This window comes from Myotis myotis, unplaced genomic scaffold (genome assembly GCF_014108235.1).
Source record: "Myotis myotis isolate mMyoMyo1 unplaced genomic scaffold, mMyoMyo1.p scaffold_m19_p_15, whole genome shotgun sequence".
NCBI classification, from domain to species: Eukaryota; Metazoa; Chordata; class Mammalia; order Chiroptera; family Vespertilionidae; genus Myotis; species Myotis myotis.
The window spans coordinates 15,347,647-15,372,443 of record NW_023416319.1 but is presented as its reverse complement, the minus strand read 5'-3'; the positions used below and the strand labels follow the sequence as shown (position 1 = coordinate 15,372,443).

Below are 24,797 nucleotides of genomic sequence, written 5' to 3'. Positions count from 1 at the left end.
AGATCTCGGGGGGTGGGGGGGAGCTCTTTGAGGAAGAGGTCAAGGGTCCACGTGAGCAGAGGCCTGAGTGCTCAGGAGTCAGAGGCTTACAGATATGGAGAAAGGGAGTTCCAGGCAGAGGGAACAGCAATGGCAAAGGCCTCAGGCAGCATTGTGCTTGGTATTCCAAGACCAGGCAGGTGACTGTCAAGCTGAAAGTCAATGAAGGGAGGATGGCAGGAGACAAGCCTGGAAGGATGGGCCAGAGCCCACCACACAGGGCCTGTGGCATGGTAAGGAATTGGGAGTTCATTCCCCAAAGAAAGGAAGTCTTTCAGAAAGTTATAAACTGGGGTGTGATGTGATCTGATTTTGTTTTAAAAGATCACTCTAGTTGGTGGGACGACAAGAGTGCGAGTGGGTGGATCCCTGAAGAAGCCATTCAGGTGCCCAGGTGGGAGGTGACGTGGCTGGACCAGGGCGGGGACAGAGCAGATGAAGCGGAAGAGGGAGGAGCCAGGCTACATTTTGAAGGAGATCTGGGAGGACACTTGCTGTTGGGTTGGATATGGAACGTGACTGACAGGTTTGGGGTGGTACCAACTGGGTTTGAATCCCTTTGGTTCCTCAGATGCTCATAACAGCTGGCTCAGGCAGCCTATGGGCCCCGCTTTGCCCTGATTGGCATCAAGGGCGGATTTCGGCACCTGCTGCCTCAGTGGCTTCCTTCCCGGTCACTGAAGTTGGCACTAAGCCCACAGGAGTCTTTATCTGTAATGTCTTCTTTCTGGAGGCTCCTTAGGCCAAGGACTTCCTAGTGTCTCCACATTTGCAGAAGGGGCGGACAAGGCAGGACCCCATGGACAAAAGGGAAAATCCCCAAAGCAAAAATTAAAAATTGGGCAGAGTTGCTGGGGGTGAGGGGTGAGGGTCTTGTAAAGCAGCCCATGTAGCAAAGCAAGGCAAGCTACCCAGGGCTGGCCTCGGGCTTCCCAGTCCCAGGCTCTGCTTAGCCAGGCTTTCAGGGTGTGGGGGTCGGGGGATGGGAGGGGGTCTTGTCTCCTGCCAGGGAACCAGGAAATGCAGTAGGAAAAATTCCCCCCAGAGTGTGGTGTCCTCTAGCCAGTTGTTGGCTGGCAGCTAGTCCAGGTGGCAGCCCTGCTGACCCAGGTGAGGGCTTCCTCTCAGCAACCTCATGAACATGGCAGCTGCTCACCTAGGACAAGGTGCAGAAGGCAGAGGAAGTGCAAAGAGAGAAAGGGATGGCTGCTTGAGGATTGCCGGGAGCCTGCGTGCAGGGCTCCCTCCCTCTCAGGCTCCATCCTCCAGAGCAGAGATCTCCCTGACCTTGCGTGTGCCCCTGCAGTCCTGCCTCCACACTTTCATCCACACAGATGGCCCTGCCTGGACCACCTTCTCATTCTATCTAAACCCTTCTAGACCCACATCCAGTCCCACCTTCTCAGTAACACCCAATCAGGAGGAAGGGAAGCTACCATTTATGTGACACCTCCTCTATTGACACCATATTATTTCTTTTTTTTTTTAAATTGATCTGAGAGAGGAAAAGGAGGGAGAGAGAGAGAGAAGAGAGACATCAATGATGACAAAGAATCATGGATTGGCTGCCTCCTGCAAGCCCCACACCAGGGATCAAGCCTGCAACCCAGGCATGTGCCCTGAGACCAGGAATCAAACTGTAACCTCCTGGTTCATAGGTCGATGCTCAACCACTGAGCAACACCAGCCAGCTATTTCTTCTTCTTCTTCTTCTTCTTTTCTTTTTAATTACCTGATGCACCCTGGCCACTATAGCTCAGTTGTTGGGTGCCATCCCATGCACAGAAAAGTTGCTGATTTGATTCCAGTTCAGGGCACATGCCCAGATTTCCGGTTCGATACCAGGTAGGGGGCATGCAGAAGGCACCAATCAATGTCTTGCTCTCATATCAATGTTTCTCTCTCTCCCTCTCCCTTCTTCTCTCTCTCTCTTTTTTTTTTTAATATTTTATTGATTTTTTACAGAGAAGAAGGGAGAGGGATAGAGAGCCAGAAACACAGATGAGAGAGATCGATCAGCTGCCTCCTGCACGCCCCCCACTGGGGATGTGCCCGCAACCAAGGTACATGCCCTTGACCGGAATCGAACCTGGGACCCTTCAGTCCACAGACTGACGCTCTAGCCACTGAGCCAAACCGGTTGGGCTTCTCTCTCTTTCTTAAAAAAAAATTAATAACAAAGTTACAATTTTTAAGAAATAAAAAAGTGTCTAATGCAAATATGGCAAAACATGAGCATTTGTTAAATCTGGGGGGTGGGGGGATTCACTGATGCCTGCTGTCTTCTTTTCTGTAGGATTAAACTTTTTCATAATTAAAAATAAATAGAAAAGCTCACTGGCCGCAGAGTAGAAAAGCAGCTGGAAGGGGCCAGACTGTGTGTGAGGGAGTCCTGTTGAGAACACTGTGGATTCAAGTGTAAAATCATGAGGGCGTGGCCGAGGGGCTGAGAGGAGGAATCTGCAGGGGTGTGAGACGGTACAGAAATGGAGAGAGGGAAGCGGGGAGAAGGAAGACGGAGGTGTCTAGAGAGGAGCCGGGTTTAGAACATGCTGAGGGGCAAGCACATGTGTGACTAAGTGGAAATGCCTTGAAGAAGCAGCCTGCAGGTCAGCTCATATTCCGTCTGTCTCCACTCCCTCAGCCCCACCCTGAACCCAGTGACTTGTCCATGGCCAGTGTTCAACAAACGCGGTCAGGGGCTCACCCACCCCCACCCTCTAGTTGATGACAGAGGCTTGGACCACAGAGGCTGCCCCTCACAGGGAGAAGATGCCCGAGGGAGAGCAGAGCCCTTCGCCATGTCTATTTCTGGTGCCCTACCTGACCCAGATTAAAATAGCTGGCGGGGTATTCTGGGGGCCAGTCTGACCCTACAAAGGGCACTCCCTTTCCTGGGCAAATGCCCACTGCTTAGCTATTTCTAGCGGGGACAAAGTGGGGCTGGCATGAGGTGGGGAGGGATTAGGTGATGGGACAGACATATGAGGCCCAGGAGACCCCCAGTCCAGCCAGAGAAGGGGGAGGGGGGAAAGAGCAGCCGGAGGTCCCTGCCCTCAGTGCGCGCAGCCACCCTGGGCCTCCCTCGCTGGGGTAGCCTGGGTGAGGGCTGGGAGCCCTGCCAGCCCCCTGCGCTGGGCACAGCATGAACAAGGAAGGGAGACTGTAGTCACTCTCCCTGGGAGGGGAACAGCCAATGGTTGGCCATCATGAATGGATGTCCCCTGGAGGCAGGGAAGACTTCCCATCAGGGTGGCCAAACTGTCACCTAATTCCCAAAGGAATGCCTGCACATGAGCACTTTCAGCAAAAGGATTCATTAGAGGCCCCCACTTCCCTGGGAAGGGGAGGCAGCCCCCTCCCCTGCTTAGGGTTTTGCCTTGAGGGTGCAGACTTGCCAAGCCCTTCGGTGACTCCCACATAGCCCAGGTCAGGCTGCCACACACCCTTCTCCCAGACTCCTGCACGGGATGTGGCAGCTCCCAGTGGGAGAGACAGACAAGAGGACACAGACTGGCAAAGACGTACATACCAGCACCACAGAGGCTGGGGAAAGGCCACCGCTGGTCCCAGAGATAGGCCTGGACTCAGAGACCCTTGGGGAGATATAGAGAGACAAGTAGCAAAATGGGAAAGGAAGAGACAGCGAGAGCACCACAGAGAGAATCCAAGACTCAGAGCAGAGGGAAGGATGAACATCCTCACAGAAATGACGCCTTCTCTCTCTCTGCCCAGCCCAACCCTCTTGGGCCAGGGCAGGGGATCAGGGCGCATCCATCCCAGCAGCCAGTCTAGCCCCGCCTGCTCGGAAGGCTTCCTGGTGAGGGAGGGCAAGCACCCCTCTCTTCTCCGAGGTGCCAGGGCTCCCCAGGCCACCTCTGCAGTGCTCTGGCTGAGGTAGGGGCCACACCCAAGTTACGACTGTCGATGGACAGGAGGGGTTTGGTGAGTGGGTTCCAGAGCAGACTGCCAGGACTGGATCCTGCCCCCCACTTGCAGGGAGGATGGCTCTGCGGCTCCACCCTTCCCCACCTGAACTTCACGGCCGAAAACCCTAGGTGTTCTGAACTAGCCCAGTGTCCCAGCTGCACCCCAAAATACATAAAACAAAAGACGGACCCTCACATGTTTGAGTCCTCCTACACGTGTCGCTCTCCCGGTCCACCTCTCGCATCTTGGTCCCACCCCAAAGCAAAGAAGGACGAAGGAGCAAGCACAGAGGGGTCCCCCCCACCCTCCCACCAGGGCTTCCTCCTCACAAGGCTCCACGTTGAGGAGCAGAGCCCTGGGAATCTGAGGCAAACAGCCCCGTCTCCTTGGGGAGCCAGACAGGCCGGCCTTTAGCAGAGATGCCCCCTTGGGAGACCAGCAGGCACTGTCTCAGCGGGAAGAATGGCCGCTTGTTGTGCGCCTGAACCATCCTCTCTGCAGGCATCTCAACTCCAGCCCATACACCAGCCTCATGCTTCCTGTTTGGTTTGGGGTTTTTTTTTTTAAAGGTATATCTGAATGTGGTCCATTTAGCCCCAAGAACCCCCCTGCCCCAGCCCCACTGCTAGCCTCCTCCCCAGCCCCCCGCCTGCACTGAGCCCAGGCTTCCAGCGTAGCTGAACTGGCCACTTTGTTCTGCTGGGCACCAGATAAACGCTCCCTAATTAGCAGACGGAGCCAAACCCTGGCCTGGGTTTCGGGCTGTCTCCTGGCCAGCCCTGGAGCATTTATTTACTGCAGTGCAGGGTGCCTAAGACCCTTTCATGCTGGGACAATTACCCCTAGTTCAGGCTGAACAGACATACTTGCACATGGAACCACCAGAGGCAACAACGGGAATGACCACCGTCCTCATAATGCTCCTGGCTCGGTGGGGAAGGTTCCAGAGCCTTGCTTCCTAGAAATCTCACCACCACTCTCGGCAGCTTCTGCAGCGAGAGCCATCTCACAATGAGAAGGCTGAGGCTCTGGGAGGTTAGGTCATCGCCCAGGGTCACAGCTGGTAAGAGGTGAGACGCACACCCACAAGTCTGAGCTTCCCATCACTGTGAGACACTGCCCCACTCAGAAACGGGAAGCTGGCACCAGAAACCCCACCAGCTCTTCTGAGAGCCTGCTGTCACCCAGCCCGGGGGTCTCAGAAAAATCACAAATCTCCCCTGGCTTCAGCTAAGTTGAGGATCTGAAGGAGACAGTGTCAATTCGCCAACAAGTCCTCCATGGCCTGGTCTGAGGGAATGTCCTGAGGTGCAGGAATCGCAGCCCCTGTGATCACCTGGGGGCTGAGGTCCAGCTGGGTGGCGGGCAGCTGGTGAAGGGAATCCCTGCCGCTGGATCTCTGGGTCACCCAGCTGGTGGCAGTTTGCCTGACAAAGGGAAGAACAAACTCTTCCCTCAAACAATCCACAGCCCAGGTTCCTGGGCTGTCCCACATGCCTGGCTCCATGGGAGTCAAAGCTAAACCAACCATGGCCACTGTGAGGATGGGGATTCCAAGGATGCCCAGACCACCAGGCCCCACATCCAGGATCTGCCTCAGAAGCAGGCTGGGATGCCCCCGGCACGCAGGCCTGATGGCAGCCGTCTGCACCTTGGGCGGCTCACTCATTATGTGCCTCCACCCTGATTCTTCCACCACCGGGCGGGTCCAGCTCAGGCCAAGGCTGTCAGCGTGGCTTTTCCCCCCAGGACGGCCCTGACTTTTCCTCTCAGGGTCCCCAGTACCAAACCCAGTGCCAGGCATGTAGCTGGCACTCCTCCAACGTGGCTTGAAATTCCCTCTTGCAGGAAGGGAGTGACTTAGTCACAGCTGAAGGCTTCAAAGAACGTACTATGTACACAAACGCACTCCACTCACCTGGCCATCACCGAAGGTCTTCCTTCCCTCCATTCTCCAGTTTGGAGGGGGACACTGTCCCCCACCCACTTTCCAGCCAACTTTCCTGTTGAATATCCAAGGAGGTGTAGATAGGGGCAGAGCTAACCTGGGACCAGAGGAGGAGGGAGGTGGTTGAAGCTGCAGACGCACTCCAGAGCCTCCCAATGTAACACTCAAACACACCTTGACATGACACCCTTATGCTGGGAAAACAAGGTGTGCAGCTCTGGGCGGTCATGCAGGTGGTGAGGCCTGACTCAGACGCTGCCTCTGGCAGAGCTGGGGCTTATTATCCAAAGAGAGAGGCGGGCGGTGGCGGGCAGGACACATGGGCTAAGCTTCAGGAAGCAGCCGATCCTGTGAGAGAGCTCTGCCCGACCTTTGCAGGAGCTGGAGAGAAATGTGCTCTCTGCACAGGTATCTCCTCCCCACCGAGGGTGGATGATCCCTCCCCCGATAGGAGCTCCCTCGATGATGCAAGAGGGACAAAGAGAAAGAGGACTTCAGCATGGGAGGCTAGCACTCCAGACTGGAATGGGCCAGAAGCTAGACTGCCCGAGTTCCAGTCCTGCTGTCACTTGCTGGCCCTGGAATTTGGACAAGTCACTTCTCCTCTTAGGGCCTCATTCTGTCAAATAAAGGAAATGGACTACATCAGAGGGTGGCCAAGAAGTATCAGCTCAGCCGAAACCAGTTTGGCTCAGTGGATAGAGCGTCGGCCTGCGGACTCAAGGGTCCCGGGTTCAATTCCGGTCAAGGGCATGTACCTGGGTTGTGGGCACATCCCCAGTGGGAGATGTGCAGGAGGCAGCTGATCGATGTTTCTCTCTCATCGATGTTTCTAACTCTCTATCTCTCTCCCTTCCTCTCTGTAAAAAATCAATAAAATATATTTTTTAAAAAAAAAAAAGAAGTATCAGCTCAGGGTGCCATTGCCAACTGATGGGCAGTGTCTTCCTGAAGATACTAATTCGTTTTATTTTTTTAGAAAGATTCTGAGATGACCATTGGGCTCATGACCGACGAACAATATCTGCATGGGCACGGGATGGGACTGTGCCATGATCAATCAGTGATGTCTGTTCTGGGCAGGAGAGAAGATGGGCAGTATGAACGCTAGAGACTCATCCTCCTGCCTGATAATCTCGAAGAGCCTTCTGCCTGTAAAATTTACAATTCCACTGATTCCCCAGGTGTGGTTAACGCTGGTTGGCAAGCATGTACCTCCCATGTTGTGACGTTTGCAGACAGCTAATCTCTCCCTGAAGTGATGTTTTTGTCAGCCCCACAGGACAGTCACTGGGAGCAGGCAGTCCCCTCGGCCCCCATGCCCACACTCACAGGACTTCACCCAGAGGTCACAGCCAATGAGCAGTGCCAGGGTTAAATACCCAGAGGACATTCTGGCTTCTCTTACAACTTTCCCCAGTGTCCACAAAGGGGCTTCTCCACTGGGAGAAAATCCGGCCCTCGCCCCAGGGAGAGGCTGAGTGACCGGCAAAGGGCAAAGATGACTCCTGACTTGCTGGTGCACAAGAGGGGTCTGTCTCGTCTGACTGGGCCGTATGTCACTTAGGAACTCCCTCGAGGCACGAGCCTGGACCACCTACACACCATTGGTCAAAAGCACACAGGTACCTAAAAAGATGCGCACAGACCCAGAATTCATCTGCACAGGAAAAGATTAATTTCTGGGCTGAGTATCAGATGACTTTCTCTCCCCTCTCTGAAACCTGGGGCTCTGCCCAGTGCAAAGTTCTCCTGATGGCAGGCCCCACCGAAGGTGGTTCTCAGGGGCGCTGCCCCCTTCTCTGGGGCCCATTTCCCTTTATGCAGAGGAGCGGAGGCCCTCCCCAGTGTACTCTGCCCATGGCCATCACCCCTCTTCCTGTGCCTCCCATCTGTTCTGGACCTGCCAGGCCCCTCATGTACAACGTTGCTCCTACACCTTCGGGGTGGGGGAAAATGCACAAAAAGGGGTCACTATACAAACTCTATGCAAACTCTGTCTGTTTGGATGGAGGGGGGGAGGAGTAAACACACACACACACACACACACCCTTTAATGTGTTCTAGCCGCACACCACACCGAGTTACCCCAGGATTCCAACTTAGTGGTAAACTGCTTTCCATCCTGAGCTGCCTGGAGATACCATTGTACCAGGCCCTCCTCTCCTGACACTCCTTGGAGAACAGACACAGCCCTCCCCCACCCCCAGTCCATCTCAGCCCAGAACCTACTGGAGGGGGAATGAGGAGACACAAGACGAAGCTGGAGTTCACCCTTGGACCACAGGGACCAGATGAAGGGGAGTGGCTGAGGCAGGAGCCGGCTCCCCAGGGGAGGGGAAACCTGCCACGGAATTTCCAGGAGCTACTGGAATGCCCACAGGGCTCTCCTGAATCCCGGTGTTCCATCGGGAATCTGAAAGAGGCCTCTTTCCAAGATCAAGAAACACTGTCGACCAATAATTTATTTTTAAAAAGCAGTGTTTTCCTAACAGTGTTGCTGGGAGAAAGGTGGGTTGATAATTACCCTTTGGAGGTGACAGTGTTTACCTGGAAAACCCTAAACACCACCACTTGCCTCCCTGACCTAGAGGCGGACTGAGCTCTGTGGTGAAAGTGACGTCTGTATAAATGGGGCAAAGATGGAGGGGAGATGTCCAGCTATTTTCTCTTGGCATTAACGTTCTAAAGGCCTAACTGGTGAGGTTTCAGCTTTCCCATTTAAAGTCCCCATGACAGTCACAATTCTAAGGTCTTTCTTTCTTTCTTTCTTTCTTTCTTTCTTTCTTTCTTTCTTTCTTTCTTTCTGAAAATATATTTTTATTGATTTCAGAGAGCAAGGGAGAGGAAGAGAGAGATAGAAACATCAATGATGAGAGAGAATCATTGATCGGCTGTCTCCTACACACTCCCCTCTGGGGATCGAGCCCACAACCCGGGCATGTAAACCAACCTGGAATTGAACCATGACATCCTGGTCCACAGGTCAACACTCAACCACTGAGCCACCACTCAACCACTGAGCCACTGCGGCTGGGCCCTAAGTGCTTTCTTAATATGGGTTGTCTCATTTTATTCTTAACCTACTTTGAAGAGCTTTTCTGGTTGTAAAACTTACCATGAGGCAGGGTTGTTTTTTTTTTATTACCCTCATAATACAGATGAGAAAACCCAGGCCCAGAGAGATTAAAGAACTCACCACAGCCCGGCCGGCATGGCTCAGTGGTTGAGCATCAACCTATGAACCAGGATGTCATGGTTCAATTCCCAGTCAGGGCACATGCCCAGGTTGTGGGCTCGATCCCCAGTGGGGAGCATGCAAGAAGCAGCCGATCAATGATTCTCTCTTATCATTGATGTTTCTATTTCTTTCTCCCTCTCCCTTCCTCTCTTAAATAAATATATATATATATATTTAAAAAAAGAAAGAAAAAGAACTCACCCCAAGTTAGATACAGTTAGCATGAGCTGGAGCTGGTCTTGGAACCTAACCACCCTGGCCTGGAGTGCCTGTCCGTAAGCACTGCACTCTATGGCCACGCATCATTCTATGGCATGATGCAAGAACCACTGCCCAACTGCTTCTTGCCCAACACACAGTTCATGAGTTCTGAGCAACATTTGAATATGAGATTTCAGTTTGACAAGATAATATGGACAGGCCCCTGGGGTTTGCTGTAATGGGTTCTAACCAGTTACATTCCATAGGAATGATCTAGAATGATGGTTCAGGAAATATGAGGCAATATGATTTTAACAATAATTTTCATTTTCTTTTTCTTGTTAGATATGTCCTTTTTTAAAAATCTTTATTGTGGAAAGTATTACATATGTCCCCTTTCTCCCCACCCCCCCCCCCCATTGACCTCTCCCAGCCTGCCCTGCCCCCCACCACCAGGCCCTCACCACCCTACTGTCTGTGTCCATGGGTTATGCATATATGTATACAAGTTCATTCGTTGATCTCTTCCCACCCACCCACCCTCCCCTGCCTTCCCTGGCTTGACAGTCTGTTCAATGCTTCTATGTCTCTAGATCCATTTTTGTCCATACCTTCATTTTGACTCTGTGTGAGTCCTTTGTTCTGAGGCAAGTCTTAATTTGAGACCTCTCACTTTCTCTACCTCCTTATAGGTATTTTTTTAACTATTAAATATTAATGTTGCAAATTACATATGAGTTTCTGCTTTTCTAAAAAAACACATTACACATAAGGCTAAGGTTCCTCTCTGACTGAGGCCTTTCTCCCTCTGATGTCCTCAAACCACTTCCAGAGATAACTCTATTACCAATTTGGAGGGCATCCTTCCAGATCTTTTAAAAATATTCATATACTGCCCTAGCTGGTTTGGCTCAGTGGACAGTGTGCTGGCCTGTGTTCTGAAGGGTCCTGGGTTCGATTCCCTGTCAAGGCACGTGCCCAGGTTGCAGGCTTGATCCCCAGTAGAGGGTGTGCAGGAGGCAGCCGATCAATGTTTCTCTCTCATCACTGATATTTCTGTCTCTCTCCCTCTCCCTTCCTCTCTGAACTCAATAAAAATATATTTAAAAATAAATAAAAATATTCATATATTTATGCTGTATATGTACTTGCAAAAGAGATCTTGTTTTTCCATAATTGCTATCATATTATAAATATTGTTTTGAAGCTTACATTAGACATTCATTAACATTTCTTGGTGATTCATCCACAAAATTGAGATCAACCTCATTTGTTTTGAAGATTGCACAAGGCGGCACGAGAATACCCCAGTTCTATAGCTGGTCACTGAAGTTGTCCCCCATTTTCACCAGGCAAACAACATGGCTTTCTGTGCCTTCCTGGGAGTGGTGACTGACCTCAGCCAAGGACAAAATTCTTGTCTGTCCAGGGTGAGCGATCACAATGACCCAGAGTCACTGCACTGCTGGAGCTAGAACTACCACATCAGGCACCAGAACTCTCTAGAACAGCGGTTCTCAACCTGTGGGTCGCGACCCCTTTGGGGGTCGAATGACCCTTTCACAGGGGTCGCCTAAGACCATCAGAAAACACATATATAATTACATATTGTTTCTGTGATTAATCACTATGCTTTAATTATGTTCAATTTGTAACAATGAAAATACATCCTGCATATCAGATATTTACATTACGATTCATAACAGTAGCAAAATTACAGTTATGAAGTAGCAACGAAAATAATTTTATGGTTGGGGGTCACCACAACATGAGGAACTGTATTAAAGGGTCGCAGCATTAGGAAGGTTGAGAACCACTGACCTAGAATGCTTGGTCCAAAACTGTTCTTAGAACTTGGCAAGTTACCGCCCTAGGCTTTGGTCCCCTTGCCATTAGTCTAGGGCAGTGGTCGGCAAACCACGGCTCGCGAGCCACATGTGGCTCTTTGGCCCCTTGAGTGTGGCTCTTCCACAAAATACCACGTGCAGGCGTGCACATACAGTGCGATTGAAACTTCGTGGCCCATGCGCAGAAGTCGGTTTCCGGCCTGGGCGAGTCTATTTTGAAGAAGTGGCGTTAGAAGAAGTGGGGGGTGTCGGCCAGTCGGGCGACGGGAGTCGTGGGCAGGCGGGCCACGGGATACGCAGCGCTGGGGGGGTGGGGGGGAAGGCGCATGTGATTCATGCATGAGTTGAGTCAGTCAGTCAGTCAGCAGTCTCATTGTGCAGTGGTTAGTGCTAGTTGCGTCCACAAATCGCTCGCGGGTGACAAAAGATAGACGAAACAAGTATACAAGACGAGTGTGGATGGGAGAGTTGGAAGGGGTCGACCTCAGCGAATGTACCTCAATTAGATTGAGGACGTTTTTAACAAAGGCGAGCTTAGGAGTACCCTAATTAAGTTAATAACAATGTACCTACCTATATAGTTTAAGTTTAAAAAATTTGGCTCTCAAAAGAAATTTCAACAGTTGTACTGTTGATATTTGGCTCTGTTGACTAATGAGTTTGCCGACCACTGGTCTAGGGTCAATGATCTCAAACAACACAGAGTTTGCCTCGATGTTTAAAAGACAGAGCCTGCAGGAGAGATACTCCCCACTCACCCTATTTTCTACTCTCAGGTTGATCCCTGGCACACACCAGGATCACCCCAGTTTGACTTCAGCTGAAGTATGCTCTGGTCATCAAACCAAATTAAAGCTCATATAAATTTGATACATAGAAAAATCAACACAGATTTTTACGTGTAAAGTGAGGGGCTTGGGATAGAACTCTTCTAATTTTAAAAATGCAGTGATCCTATAACTCTCCACAAGTGACATCATACCGTGCCCACACATCCATTTCAAGGCCAGTTACTAGTGATTTGGGATTATAATTTGTTCGCCCTGCTATTTGAGAGCTGGGAAGTGAGTGTGACCCTGGGTGGGGTAACGGGTGCAGAGTCCGGAGAGATGACTAAGGAAGAGAGAGAAAAGCTCTTCAGGAAAGGTTAAGTTCTTTAGAGCCAATAAGCAAACTTAAACAACCTTCTTGACTCCATCTGCCAAGCTGTGTGGGGGGAGCTCAAGGGCCTCTCCTGTCTCTGATCAAATATTGACCCTGTGCACTCACTGGCCGGAGTTCAGACTAAAGGGCCAGCAGCACCATAGAGCCAATGTTTGCAGAGTAATTACTGATGCAGTAATTGCCTTGTAGGTCAGATTGTGAAACAACCTTCAATGGAGCCTTCCGGTCCTTCCCGGTGGGGCCAGGCCTTGGGGGAGATACTTAACAGTGAGGGAGCTGTGCAAGGAAATGTAGAGAGGCTGGAAATGTGGTCCAGCTGCCAGTGAGAAGGCAACTGAAGAGCATCCGTGGCCCTTTGCCCTCCTCCTTCTCTCCTTAACTGCTCCTCCAAGTAATCTAAGCTCTTTATAGCCAAACAGGCTTCAACATCAGGCCTTGTCCTGGCCAGCTTGAAGACCAATTTCCACTTGAAGACCAAGAACCTCTCCTCTCCCTGTCCTCAACTTGACACCTAAAACGACCTTAGAAGCCCTTTCTAGTGACTGAGCTGGTTTCCAAAAGAACATAAGGCCAGATCAAGCCTGTGTGTGTCCCACATGGTCTAAAGCAGCACAGTCTTATACAGCTTTCTGGGATGACAGAAATGTTCTGTGCTTGCTCAATACCTAGCCACTAGTCACTGTAGCTACTGAGCACTTGCAATGTAGCAAGTGTGACCAAGAAACTAAATTTAATCTTATTAAAATGAATTAAACTTAATATTTAAATTTTAATTTTTAATATTTTAAATTTAAACTCAAATAGCTGCATGTGGCTGGTGGCTACTGCATCGGAGACAAAGGCCTAAAGCCTCCATCGCCAGCACCTCCCAGTGGGCGGGAAGAGGAGCTGGGTTCAGTGAGCAGCCCCTGTGTGTGGAGGAGACAGAATCACTGGGTCTGAAGGCTCAAGGCAGTAGATATGGGGAGAAAAGAAGGGTTGGGCCCTGACCAGTTTGGCTCAGTGGATGGAGCGTCGGCCTGCGGACTCAAGGGTCCCAGGTTCTGCAGAAACCGGTTTGGCTCAGTGGATAGAGCGTCAGCCTGTGGACTGAAAGGTCCCAGGTTCGATTCCGGTCAAGGGCATGTACCTGGGTTGCGGGCACTTCCCCAGTGGGGGATGTGCAGGAGGCAGCTGATTGATGTTTCTAACTATCTCTCTCCCTTCCTCTCTGTAAAAAATCAATAAAATATATATTTTTTTAAAAAAGGTGTCCCAGGTTCGATTCCGGGCAAGGGCATGTGCCTTGGTTGCGGGCGCATCCCCAGTGGGTAGTGTGCAGGAGGCAGCTGATCGATGTTTCTCTCTCATCGATGTTTCTAACTCTCTATCCCTCTCCCTTCCTCTCTGTAAAAAAATCAATAAAATATATTAAAAAAAAAAAGAAGGGTTGGGACCAAGTAGAGGGCCTTATCCGATTAGAAAGTCTTACCCTGGTGCCCATGGAAGGATTTCAGAGGGTGTGAATGACCGAAAGGCTATTAGAACTGTGTATGTATATTCATGCATCTGTCTGGGGAGAAAGTCTTGCTTCCATTAGAAGCATAAAAGCTTCCCTGATCCCCAAAATAAAATAAGATAAAATAACTTACTGATCTGTCAGATAAAACTTACTTCTTCAGGGAAGCCTGCCCTGATCCCACAGGATAAGGTTTCCCTATAGTATGTCTCTGGTACTTTTATTTGTAGCGTTTGGAATAGTATAAAAGAATATACGTATTTTCAATAAAATCTGTCTTGCCTCACTAAGCTATAAGTCCCATAAAAGCAGTAACCAGATCTGCTCTGGCTCATCAATAAATCTCCAAATCCTGGCATACTGCCTGGGACACAGAAGTAAGGCTCTTAAGATTGGACAGATTGAGGATAGATGAATAAATGGACAGACAGAAGGAAGCAGGCATAAATGAATAAACAAAGAAATAAATTAGGAACACACTTTATCCTGATAACTATAATTCCAAAAAAACAACCAACTTTCCCCAAACTGGATGGAGGTGTGTGGCTATATCACTCCAGGCTGCTGTCACCAATCAAAACCATATGGACCTGGCCAGTGTGGTTCAGCGGTTGAGTGTTGACCTATGAACCAGGAGGTCATGGTTCAGTTCCCTGTCAGCACACATGCCCAGGTTTCGGGCTCAATCCCCAGTAGGGGGTGTGCAGGAGGCAACCAATGGATGATTCTCTCTCATTGATGTTTCTATCTCTCTTTCCCTCTCCCTTCCTCTCTGAAATCAATAAAAAATATATATATATTTTAAAAACACATGGACATCTTCTTTGTTCCCCCTGCCCAAGAAAATGCTCTTTCCCTCCTCTTCATTCCATAGCATGTGGCTTATATCTCAATCCATTATTTATTTCATCTACAGTGACTCAATTGCGCAAAGCCTACTTTCCCCACAAGATATGGACTCCTAAAGGTAGGGACTTTGTCCTTCTGAGTGTTCCTCAGCCTATGTTGGAGGCCTTGGCATAGGTCAGTTCACTCTTACCCCAAGCCAACCTCTTTGCATTCTCCCCCCACCCCCTCGCCACCCAACACACACACACCACTCACAGCCACAGTAATACTGCCAGATTTAGCAAGTGAAAACACAGGACACACAATGAAATTTGAATTTCAGATAAACAATGAACAACTTTTTTAGCATAAGTATGTCCCATGCAATATTTGGGATAAACTTGTACTAAAAAAAAAAAAAAAAGTATTCATTGTTTATCTAAAATTCAAAATTAATTGAACATCTTGTATTTATCTGGTAATCCGAATCACCAGATAAAAAGGAGTGTGCCCTAGCCGGTTTGGCTCAGTGGACAGAGCGTCAATCTGCGAACCGAAGGGTCCTGGGTTCGATTCCGGTCAAGGGCACATACCTAGGTTGCAGGCTCCTCCCTGGCCCAGGCCCTGGTTGGGGCGCAAGCAGAAGGCAACCAATCAATGTGTTTTTTCCACATAGATATTTCTCTCTGTTCCCTTTCTTCCACTCTCTAAAAATCAGTGGATGGAGGGGGTTAACGGAGGAGGAGGGAAAGGGGGACACATGAATACTTTCAACAATAAAGATTTTTTAAAAATCAATGGGAAAATAGCCTCAGGTGAGGACTTAAAAAAAGAAAAGTGTGACTGGTGGGGGTAGAAGGGGAATATGTAGGGTGGAGACATGGGGGCTGTGTAGAGGTGGATGCTGCAGTGGAGAGAGATGGAGAAATAGCATCCTTCAAATGCTACCTGGCTGTGGCGTGTGAAGGGCAGGGCATGGCAGTCCTCTCCAGGTTTGCCCACAGAGGGAAAAGGACACTGGAGGTACCTGTGCTATTTATTCCAAGTGGAACTGGGTCTGCACACGCCCCACAGCCTTTGGTCCAGTGCCAGAGGAGGTCAGGGCCACTTGGTATCACTTTGCACATGACTCCCGGGTTCCATTAGAAAGCTGGGCCCTAGCCCAGCTCTGGCTCAGTAAACAGGGTCCCAGGTTTTTTGGGGTTTTTTTTATATACGTATATATATTTTATTTTTTACAGAGAGTAAGGGAGAGGGATAGAGAGTTAGAAACATCGATGAGAGAGAAACATTGATCAGCTGCCTCCTGCACACCCCCTACTGGGATGTACCCACAATCAAGGTACATGTCCTTGACCGGAATCAAACCTGGGACCCTTCAGTCCGTAGGCTGACGCTCTATCCACTGAGCCAAACCAGTTAGGGCAGGGTCCCAGGTTTGATTCCGGTCAAAGGCACATGTCTGGGTTGCGGGCTCAGTCCCCAGGAGGGGTCGTACAGGAGGCAACCAATCAATGATTCTCTCTCATCATTGATGTTTCTATCTCTCTCCCTCTCCCTTCCTCTCTGAAATCAATAAAAAATAATTTTTAAAAAAGAAAGAAAGTTGGGGGCCCAGGGCCACCAGGAGCAAAAGATAATGTTTAAAGAGGGATAAATAAGAGAGGCAAGTGTGGGAAGACCCACACGGGGGACAGGGAAATCAAGTTGTGGGAGGGAGGTGACCTAGGTGTCCCTCAAAGGGGTATTCAGTTCCACTGCTACTACTCGAATACTGTGCATAAACCCCCAAATGCCAAATGGTGCTCCAGTAGTACAAGATGTGTGTGCAGCTCAGTGGTTCTTCACCAGGCGTCCAAGCAGGGTGGACTGACACTGTAAGTGAAGATGTACATACACACTCTTTTTCTGGGGAGATCCACCAGATTCACAAAGAGATCTGTGGTCCCCTGAAGGCCCAGAACCATGAGTTGGTAAAGCCAGCTTAGCAGCTTCCCCCAGGCTGCCTTAGTCAGTCCAGGATTTGCCGGGTTCCAAGGTGGGGCTCCACCAAAAATGGAAGGAGCAAAGCCATTCTGAGGACAGCCACCTGGGAGCCACATCCAACTCCCAACACACTCCTGTCCTGCCCCTGTGGCCAGCTCCAGAGAGAGCCTGTGGCTCACAGGACTCTGAACACTGGCACAGGCCAGGGCACAAAGCGACTCTTCAGCACAAAGTGGAGCCAAGGAGGGGAAACAAGCAAGCAACGGTCCATTCACCTGCAGCCCAGCATCCTTGTCTTCTGCTAATACCACTAGTCAACCTAGTGGGTAACTCACTATAGACAACCACATGTCAGGGAAAATGTGGACTTGCTCATTTAATTCTCCCAATAACCCTACTGGGTGGGTACTACTTGAATCTTCATTCTACAGATGAGAAAATAGAGCCTAGAGGAGTTATGGAACCTGTCTGGAATTACACAGTGACAGAACCAGAAACCAGTCCCAGGCAATGTGTCCCCAGTAACTAAGCTTTAAGTCATTCTCTTATACGGCCTCTCAGAAAACTGAATTCCGAGAGCCACGAGTGACCAGAGACAGAGTTAGCAATGCCATGTGTCCTTCCTCTATAGGAGCTACCATAATAAAATCAGTGGCCCTCATAAATAAGAAAGGTTTTCCCAAATGCACGCCACTAAGTCATCATGCCACGAGTTTTGTAAAATGGGTTCACGAAGATGCTATGCTTGGCTCAAAGGTTAAATTCCAAAGAACCATCCCAAACCCTCCTCCAACTGCAACTACAAGGTGACGATGACACAAGTGTGCAGGCCTGGCCATGCCCATGGCTAGGGCCAGCACATCACACAAGCCACTTCATGCCATGTGTCCTCTCACGACACAGGAAATGAGCCTCCAGGCCAGGGAGAAGTTGGGGCAGCAGCATTCCTTTCTTGTTAGATTCTGTAACTAGGAAGGGGGTTGGGGAACAGAACAGAGAAAGGGAAGAAAAGTTCTGTTTGAGAGTTTCTGCTGACTCTCAGACCCTCCGGCTCATCAATGAGTCCTTTCAGGGTTCCCTCTCCCCCAACTAAGTTATCATTTCCTGTCTAGCACACTACACCCATTGATGGGGTATCAGCAAATCCCACCAGTTTATGCCGGAAGGATCCAAGAAGATTGGACAGGAACTGAGGAGGGAAGAGGAAGAAGGCAGGAGGGTAAGGAGTGGCTTTCAATCCACTTTCAATGGGATATTCAATCCCATATTGGTGGATTAAGAGAAGATTTGTAATATAGGAAGCTGGCTCTCCTCATAGGTTATATAATAAGGACAATGGGATAAAATCAGGTACTTGGGGGCAAATATGCAAGCCTGGCCTTTCCAAGATGACTCATCACTAAGAGCCTACAAAGAAAGGAATAGACATTGGTCGTGAGGGCCAGGGATGGGTATCTCCTTTGTGTTTTTATTGGTCTAAACTAGGCTCAGAGGCCTGAGGAAGAATCTAGAATCTTGCAGCTTTCCCTTCCTTATATGGGAAGGGTGGCTGCTCACTTCACAATGATTCTGCTTTGTCTGGAGCCTATGCCATATATAAGGGTGGGCCTTCTAGTGGCCACATCTGTGCTACATGACCCTCTACCTCCTCAGCCATATTAATTGGTCCAGAGAGGGCATCTGACCAAGTTGGGCCAATCAGCTTCTTTCCTGGAATTTTTCAATTTGGATGTGGAAGACAGTCTCTCTCTGCTGTTGGGAATCACAAGATATGAAATTCAAGAGCTGTTGACAGGATATGAGGTAACAGAAGATAAAGACAGTGCTCAGAGAGAAGCAGAGATAAGACAGAGGGAGGGTAACCCTGGTTTCAGGTGTTCCTTAGAGCCACTGCCTCAAGTTGCCTCTTTACTGCATAAATTTCTCTGGTATATCCTTCCAACCAAGTCTCCTTTTTGTCTAAGTTAATATGAGTGTAAAACTATCACTTGTAACCCAAAGAGGCCTAACCAGATTAGTTGGCATCAAGGGAGGTGTTTGCAATGGATCTGTGGGATCCATATCAGCATCCTTGTGTGAACACACCTGTGTATATTAGAGACACACATACTGTCCACATGTACAAATAGGACAGCAGAACCTTACTCGGTTAGACAGACACAGTGGTATGCTCAGTTTGTGCCTGTAGTTCAAGAAATTGCTTGTTTTCAGTTTCGGTCTTTTCTGTATGTTTGCTTTTCTTTGCCTTCAATGATGTGGTGGCTTGTGTCTCACCCTGGATGTTTATAGACATGTCTGCTCATGTACACAGCACTCACAGCCATCTTCCTGCCTCTCCACCCTCATTCCTACCAGCCAGGCAAAGAAGGGTGACAAAGCATGACTGCTAAGACCATCTGATGAAGTCAACAAAGCCCCAAGTATTTGCCTGCAGCAGGGGTCCTCAAACTTTTTAAACAGGGGGCCAGTTCACTATCCCTCAGACCGTTGGAGGGCCAGACTATAGTTTAAAAAAAAAACTATGAACAAATTCCTATGCACGCTGCACATATCTTATTTTGAAGTAAAAAAACAAAACGGGAACAAATACAATATTTGTATTTGCATGTGGCCCGCAGGCCGTAGTTTGAGGACCCCTGACCTGCAGTGCCCTAAACTGAGCCAAGTCCAGCTCGACCATCCAGGTTCCCGCATCTGTCCCTCTGCTCTGACCTGAGCTCTGTGGGGGTTCTCCAGATGAGTGAGAACATGGGAGAGGCCAGCCCACCAGAAACTAGGGCCACAGAGAGAACTGGGCACAATTTGAGCTCAGACCAACTCACCTGCAGGTCAAAGAACTTGCTGTACCTCCGGTAGATGGTCTGAGACGTGGAGTCCGACCAGGTCACGTTGATGATGTATACCTGTGGGGTCAAAGTAAGAGCAGGTGAGTGGGTGACTAAGGCCGGGCTTCAAGTGGTACTGGGCACCATTTAACATGACTGTGGGTGCTCCGTAGTCAGAACCATTCTTTTTCTCACCTCTGTCCCCAGAGCCCAGTGCGGTGTCAGGTACATATCAATGCTACACACACATGTCTAAATATACACACAGACACACACACATCTAACACACATTCTCAGTTCCTAATCAATAAAATGCTAAGGATGATTATCTTAGGAGAATAGAATTACAGGTGGTTTTAATTTCCTTGTTTTCATTTACTAGTATATGTACTTTATACAATGAACAGAAAATTGGAGTTGTTAAACATTTTTTAAGTAGCTAATTTCCACTGGTTCTCAAGCTTTGGGGTGAATGAGAGTCTGTAAGGGGCCTTTCACAGTTGCAGGTGCCAGCCCACCCCTCTCTGAAATTCTACATGAGTAAACTTGGGTTTGGAGGGGGGGGGCCTCGGGCATTTACATTTTATTTTCTAAAACTTTATTTTTAAACAGTAGTTTTAGGTTCACAGCAAAATTGAGTAGAAAGTACAGCGTTCCCATACGGCCCCCACCAGGCACAGTCTCTCCCATTATGAACACCCCCGCAACAGTGGTACGTTTGTTGCAATCGGGCATCGATAGTTTTAACAAACCGCCCCGGGGTATTCTGCCACAGTTGATTCTCAGAACTCGCTTGGAAAACCACTCAGGAGACCACAGCATTTCAGACCTGCGACTCCTCTCTACCCCTAAGTCTTAGCTCAGTGCATTTCAGCCTGGCGCAGCACGGGCACTCAGAAAACATTCTGCTCTGTTGAACGACCAAGCTGACACTCCGGATGACAAGTGGATTTGCAGGAGAGATGTTGGCGCATGGAAGATGGGTAAACTTTTCAGAGATGACGGTATTTCAGGACTCCATTTCCAATGTCTCCTCAGTTCCCAAGTTCAGTCAGGCTCTCCAAGGCCACTGCCTCAGGCGGCTCTGGAAGGCTTCCTTGCCTAGGGAGGTGGCTGGAGGAGAGAAAGTCCCCTGCCCACACAATCTGGCTTCTGCTCTCACCATTTTTTTCCCTTTTACCAGAACCCACACCAAACTGCACACCCTCCTGGGAGAGGTGTCAATTAGAGGGAGGGGATCCTCTCACACAACCTCAAGGCTGCTCTGCAGAATGAAAATCACCTGGGAGCTTAATACAAACTCATATTCCCAGGCCTCTGTCTAGCACAGTGATGGTGAACCTATGACACGCGTGTCAGAGGTGACACGCGAACTCATTTTTTTGGTTGACTTTTCTTTGCTAAATAGCATTTAAATATATAAAATAAATATCAAAAATATACATCTTTGTTTTACTATGGTTGCAAATATCAAAAAATGTCTATATGTGACACGGCACCAGAGTTAAGTTAGGGTTTTTCAAAATGCTGACACACCGAGCTCAAAAGGTTCACCATCACTGGTCTAGCAATTCTGAATCAGTCGTCTGGGGGGACTCTACGAATGAGGAGAACAAAGTGGGCAGAGAAGCTGGGGGTCTCAGCCCCTGTGAGAAGGAAGGAATGTTAGCAAAGAGGAACAGCATTTAGACACTTTGGCATCAGGGTAGCTGACATCACCATGAAGAAGGGCTGTCTTAGTCTGCTTGGGCTGCTATAACAAAATACCATCTACAGGACCGCCTAAGCTACAAACATTTATTCTCACAGTTATGGAGGCGGGAAGTCCTAGATCAAGGTCCCTGGTGAGGACCCACTTTCTGGCTTGCAGATGGCTGCCTTCTTGCTGTGCCCTCACATGGTGGAGGGAAGGGGCGCTGGTCTCTTCCTCTTCTTATAAATGCACTAATCCCAGCATTGAGGCTCCACCCTCATGACCTCATCGAAACCTAATCACCCCACAGGCCCCAGCTCAATACCATCACACTGGGGACTAGGGCTTCAATGTATGACTTGGAGGAGGGACACAAACATCCAGATCACAGCCAGGGTTTTGCACACAGGGGTGTGAGGCTTTCTGTCTGGCTTCTCCACTAACAGCCAAGGAAGTGAGCTCTGAAAACAGTCCCTTCTTCCCTCTAACCCCTAAGTCAGAGTTAGCCTCGTGCAGGGTGGCGTGTTTGTTCTGAAATGCACCCAAGGAGAGGGCCACAAAGCAAAGCAAATAGAGCCAAGTGATACCAGCCCGAGAAAGGGCATTTATGGCATGTTTTATGTGATCCTGATAAGAAAGAACATAAAATAAAAGGCCACGCCTATCCTCACAAGCCCAAAATAAACCATTGACCATTATTATAATAAATAGATAAGGGTATGCTGTGTTTTATATCCTGTAAACATATAGCTCATGCAATACATTGCAGAAACCATTGAGGTACTGGTTACCACAGACCAGCACAGTGTAAAACATTCCTATGCATTAGCTCATTTGATCTGTAGCTCAATGAGGTAGCTACCACTGTTAGCCCCATTATGTACTGGAGGAAGCCATGGTTTAGAGAAGCTAAGCAACTTGCCCAAAGTCACACAGGTAGCAAAATACAGAGCGAAGGATTTGAACCCAGGTGTAGCCGAGTCCAATCCCCATGCTTTTAACCACAATGGATTATCTCTCTATGTGTAGATTTGGGAATGTGGATATTTAAACCAAAGTACTTAATCAGAACTGAATGACATCTTTTTTGAAAAATACTTTTATTAATTTCAGAGAGGAAAGAAGAGGGGGAGAGAGAGATAGAAACATCAATGATGACAGAGAATCAATTACCGGCTGCCTCTAGGGATCGAGCCGGCAACTGTGACCTCCTGGTTCATAGGTCGATGCTCAACCACTGAGCCATGCCAGCCCGGCTGAATGACATCTTTTTAAATAAAGCTCTAGATGGTCTGAAGAATCTGTGCACCCCTTGCTTAGGGGGTAAGCCTAAAGGACCATGGTGGAGTCATATTAATTCTGAGAGCCTGAGACCAGACAGAAGTCAACGGTTAGGAATGCTACAAAACCAGACCAACACAAAGGAAACCCTCATATACAACCAGCTAACTACGGCAGGATGCTCTGGAATTTTCACAGGGGTTATAACCCACCCTCCCACCCCGCACTGACTCTCAGCTCCTTGACGCCCAAATCCTGCCAGCTGCATCTGCCCTCCCACCTGCATCTGCCCTTCCCGGAGATCCTGGGCAGGGAGCAGATGCTGTGCACAACCAGGTGCTGCCTTCCTGACCTCTGCCCAGGTGGCTGCAGCTTTAGGAGATCCTATGTGGCCGAACTCTCCCAGGAGAGAGACTGCACTTGCCTGCAGGCCATTAGACAGCAGCCTATCTCCCTGGCCAACGACGCAGGACCCAGAGGAAGGGGTAGTGCAACTCACAGGGCATGACCAGAGCATGCCTGCCTTGGAAAAGTCCTTCCCTTTTTACTCTTCAAAATAGTTGAAAAGTCACAGGGTGTCTCTAGGTCTAACCCTTGACTTCAACCCACACAAAAGACAAGCCCTGTGGAGACACAGCCAGAGGACAGGGGTGAGGGGAGAGCTGTCCATGTGACCCTTGTCTGCCACAGCCACCAGGACAGGAAAAGCCCATGCTTCTCCTCAGGCACATTTCTTTGCTTGTTGGGCAAAGACTTGCTCCTGCTAAAGGGGGGTGAGATGGGGGTGGAAGAGGGTAAAGGGGGGGATAAATGGAGACGGTAGGAGACCACTTTGTATGGTGAACACACAATACAGTACAGACAATGTATTGTAGAATTGTACACTTAAAACCCATGAAATTTTATTAACCCATGTCACCCCCAAAATGTCAATAATTAAGAAGAACTTCTGCTAACATCTTGTACTTCCTCAGGGCATGAGGGTAACTCCCATGTGGTGATGGGAAATGAACCCATACCCCCAGGTTCTCCCAAACTTCTGGGGTTTGCCAAAGGCCCCGGAGCCCATCCTCCTGGACAATCTAAATCCTGAGGCCAGTCTCCAGGCCTCTTTCTCATGTGAGCAGGAGGCACCTCTGCTTTCTTCCAAACCTTGAACATCCTAGATTGTCCCTTCAGGTGAACCGTGGATAAAACAACCCACTCTCTCCTCGCCCCCCCCCCCCCCCCCCCCCCCCCCCCGCCGCCACCACCACCAGTTTCTCAAGCCTCCCTGAACCTGTGCTGCCGGACGGGAAACCTTAGGGATAAACTGTAGAGAAAGAGCAGGTGGAGGGGAAGGGGGACAGGGCAGAGGTCATCTGAGAAAGCCAGCTCTGTTTACTGGGGCCCAGATAAAACTTCTCTGGTCACAGGAACGACCGAGATAACATTACCCAGCAGCTGTGTCTCCAGAAAGGTTTGCAATTAAACATCCTGCTTCCACACACTTTGGGGTTATGTTTCCCGGATGGAGTTTCCCTTCCTTCTGGATTTTAAAAAACCCGGGGATTCTATTTCCCCCTTCTCTGGCCTTCTAGGCAGATGGCAGGCGTCTAGGAAGCCTCGCTGTAGACCAGCAACTGCATCCCACTTCCCTGGAGAGGAAGCCCCAGTCTCGTGTCCTCCTGCCACGCTCAGCCTCTACAGGGAGGATCTCCACCGCAGACACTGCGATGGAAACTCCCACCAGACACCCGCACGAAGGCGCGCTCCCGCCAGCCCACCCACTCCGGGGCCAGCTTGGGCCGCCATCCATCTGCTCCGCTCATTAAAGCCCAGAGATGTCTGAGGCTTCGGAGACTTCCACAGCTTCCAAGTCTTGCTCCTTTCAACGAGAAAGCAGCCTTGATGCAAATCAGACCCGCAGCTCAACTCCAGCGCGCAGAGAATGAAGCCCGGCCCAGTCCCTGCGGAGGGATGTCCACGATCGGACCTGGGCTGCGGCCAATTAACAACAACACAGAGTCATGGCCCAACCAGTCCTAGAAGGCCTAGGACCAGCCTGCGCTTAATTAGAAAGTGCCTGCAAGTACTGATGTTCAACTTTGCTGAAGGAAAGTGCAGTTAGGGACAGGAGGTGGGAACTGCGGAGGAGAGCGCGTGTTTTTGTGGCGCTGTGCTCAGTTTACTGAGGAAGGCCTTCTCTTCCCTGGATTCCAGCTGGCTGGCCCTGGCCCCGAGCCAAATGTTAGCTCAGTGACAGTCTTGCTTCACCTGCTCACACCACCTCCGGGTGGGATCGGCTGGCCAGGAGTAGGGCTGTTGATTTGGGGA

At 49.6% G+C, this 24,797-nt stretch overlaps 1 protein-coding gene across 5 annotated transcripts in view; it reads right to left on the bottom strand.

The window, feature by feature from the left end:
• Positions 1–24,797, bottom strand: part of SH3PXD2A (SH3 and PX domains 2A) — a 212,677-nt gene that overhangs the window by 145,288 nt on the left and 42,592 nt on the right. For 4 of the 5 annotated variants that reach the window (XM_036336085.1, XM_036336083.1, XM_036336087.1 and 1 more), the window contains exon 2: positions 19,505–19,585. In XM_036336085.1, coding sequence (XP_036191978.1) covers positions 19,505–19,585 — 81 coding nt within the window. Of the gene's footprint in view, positions 1–5,887; positions 6,606–19,504; positions 19,586–24,797 lie in introns of those variants that run through there. The other variant, XM_036336086.1, reaches the window with a different exon arrangement.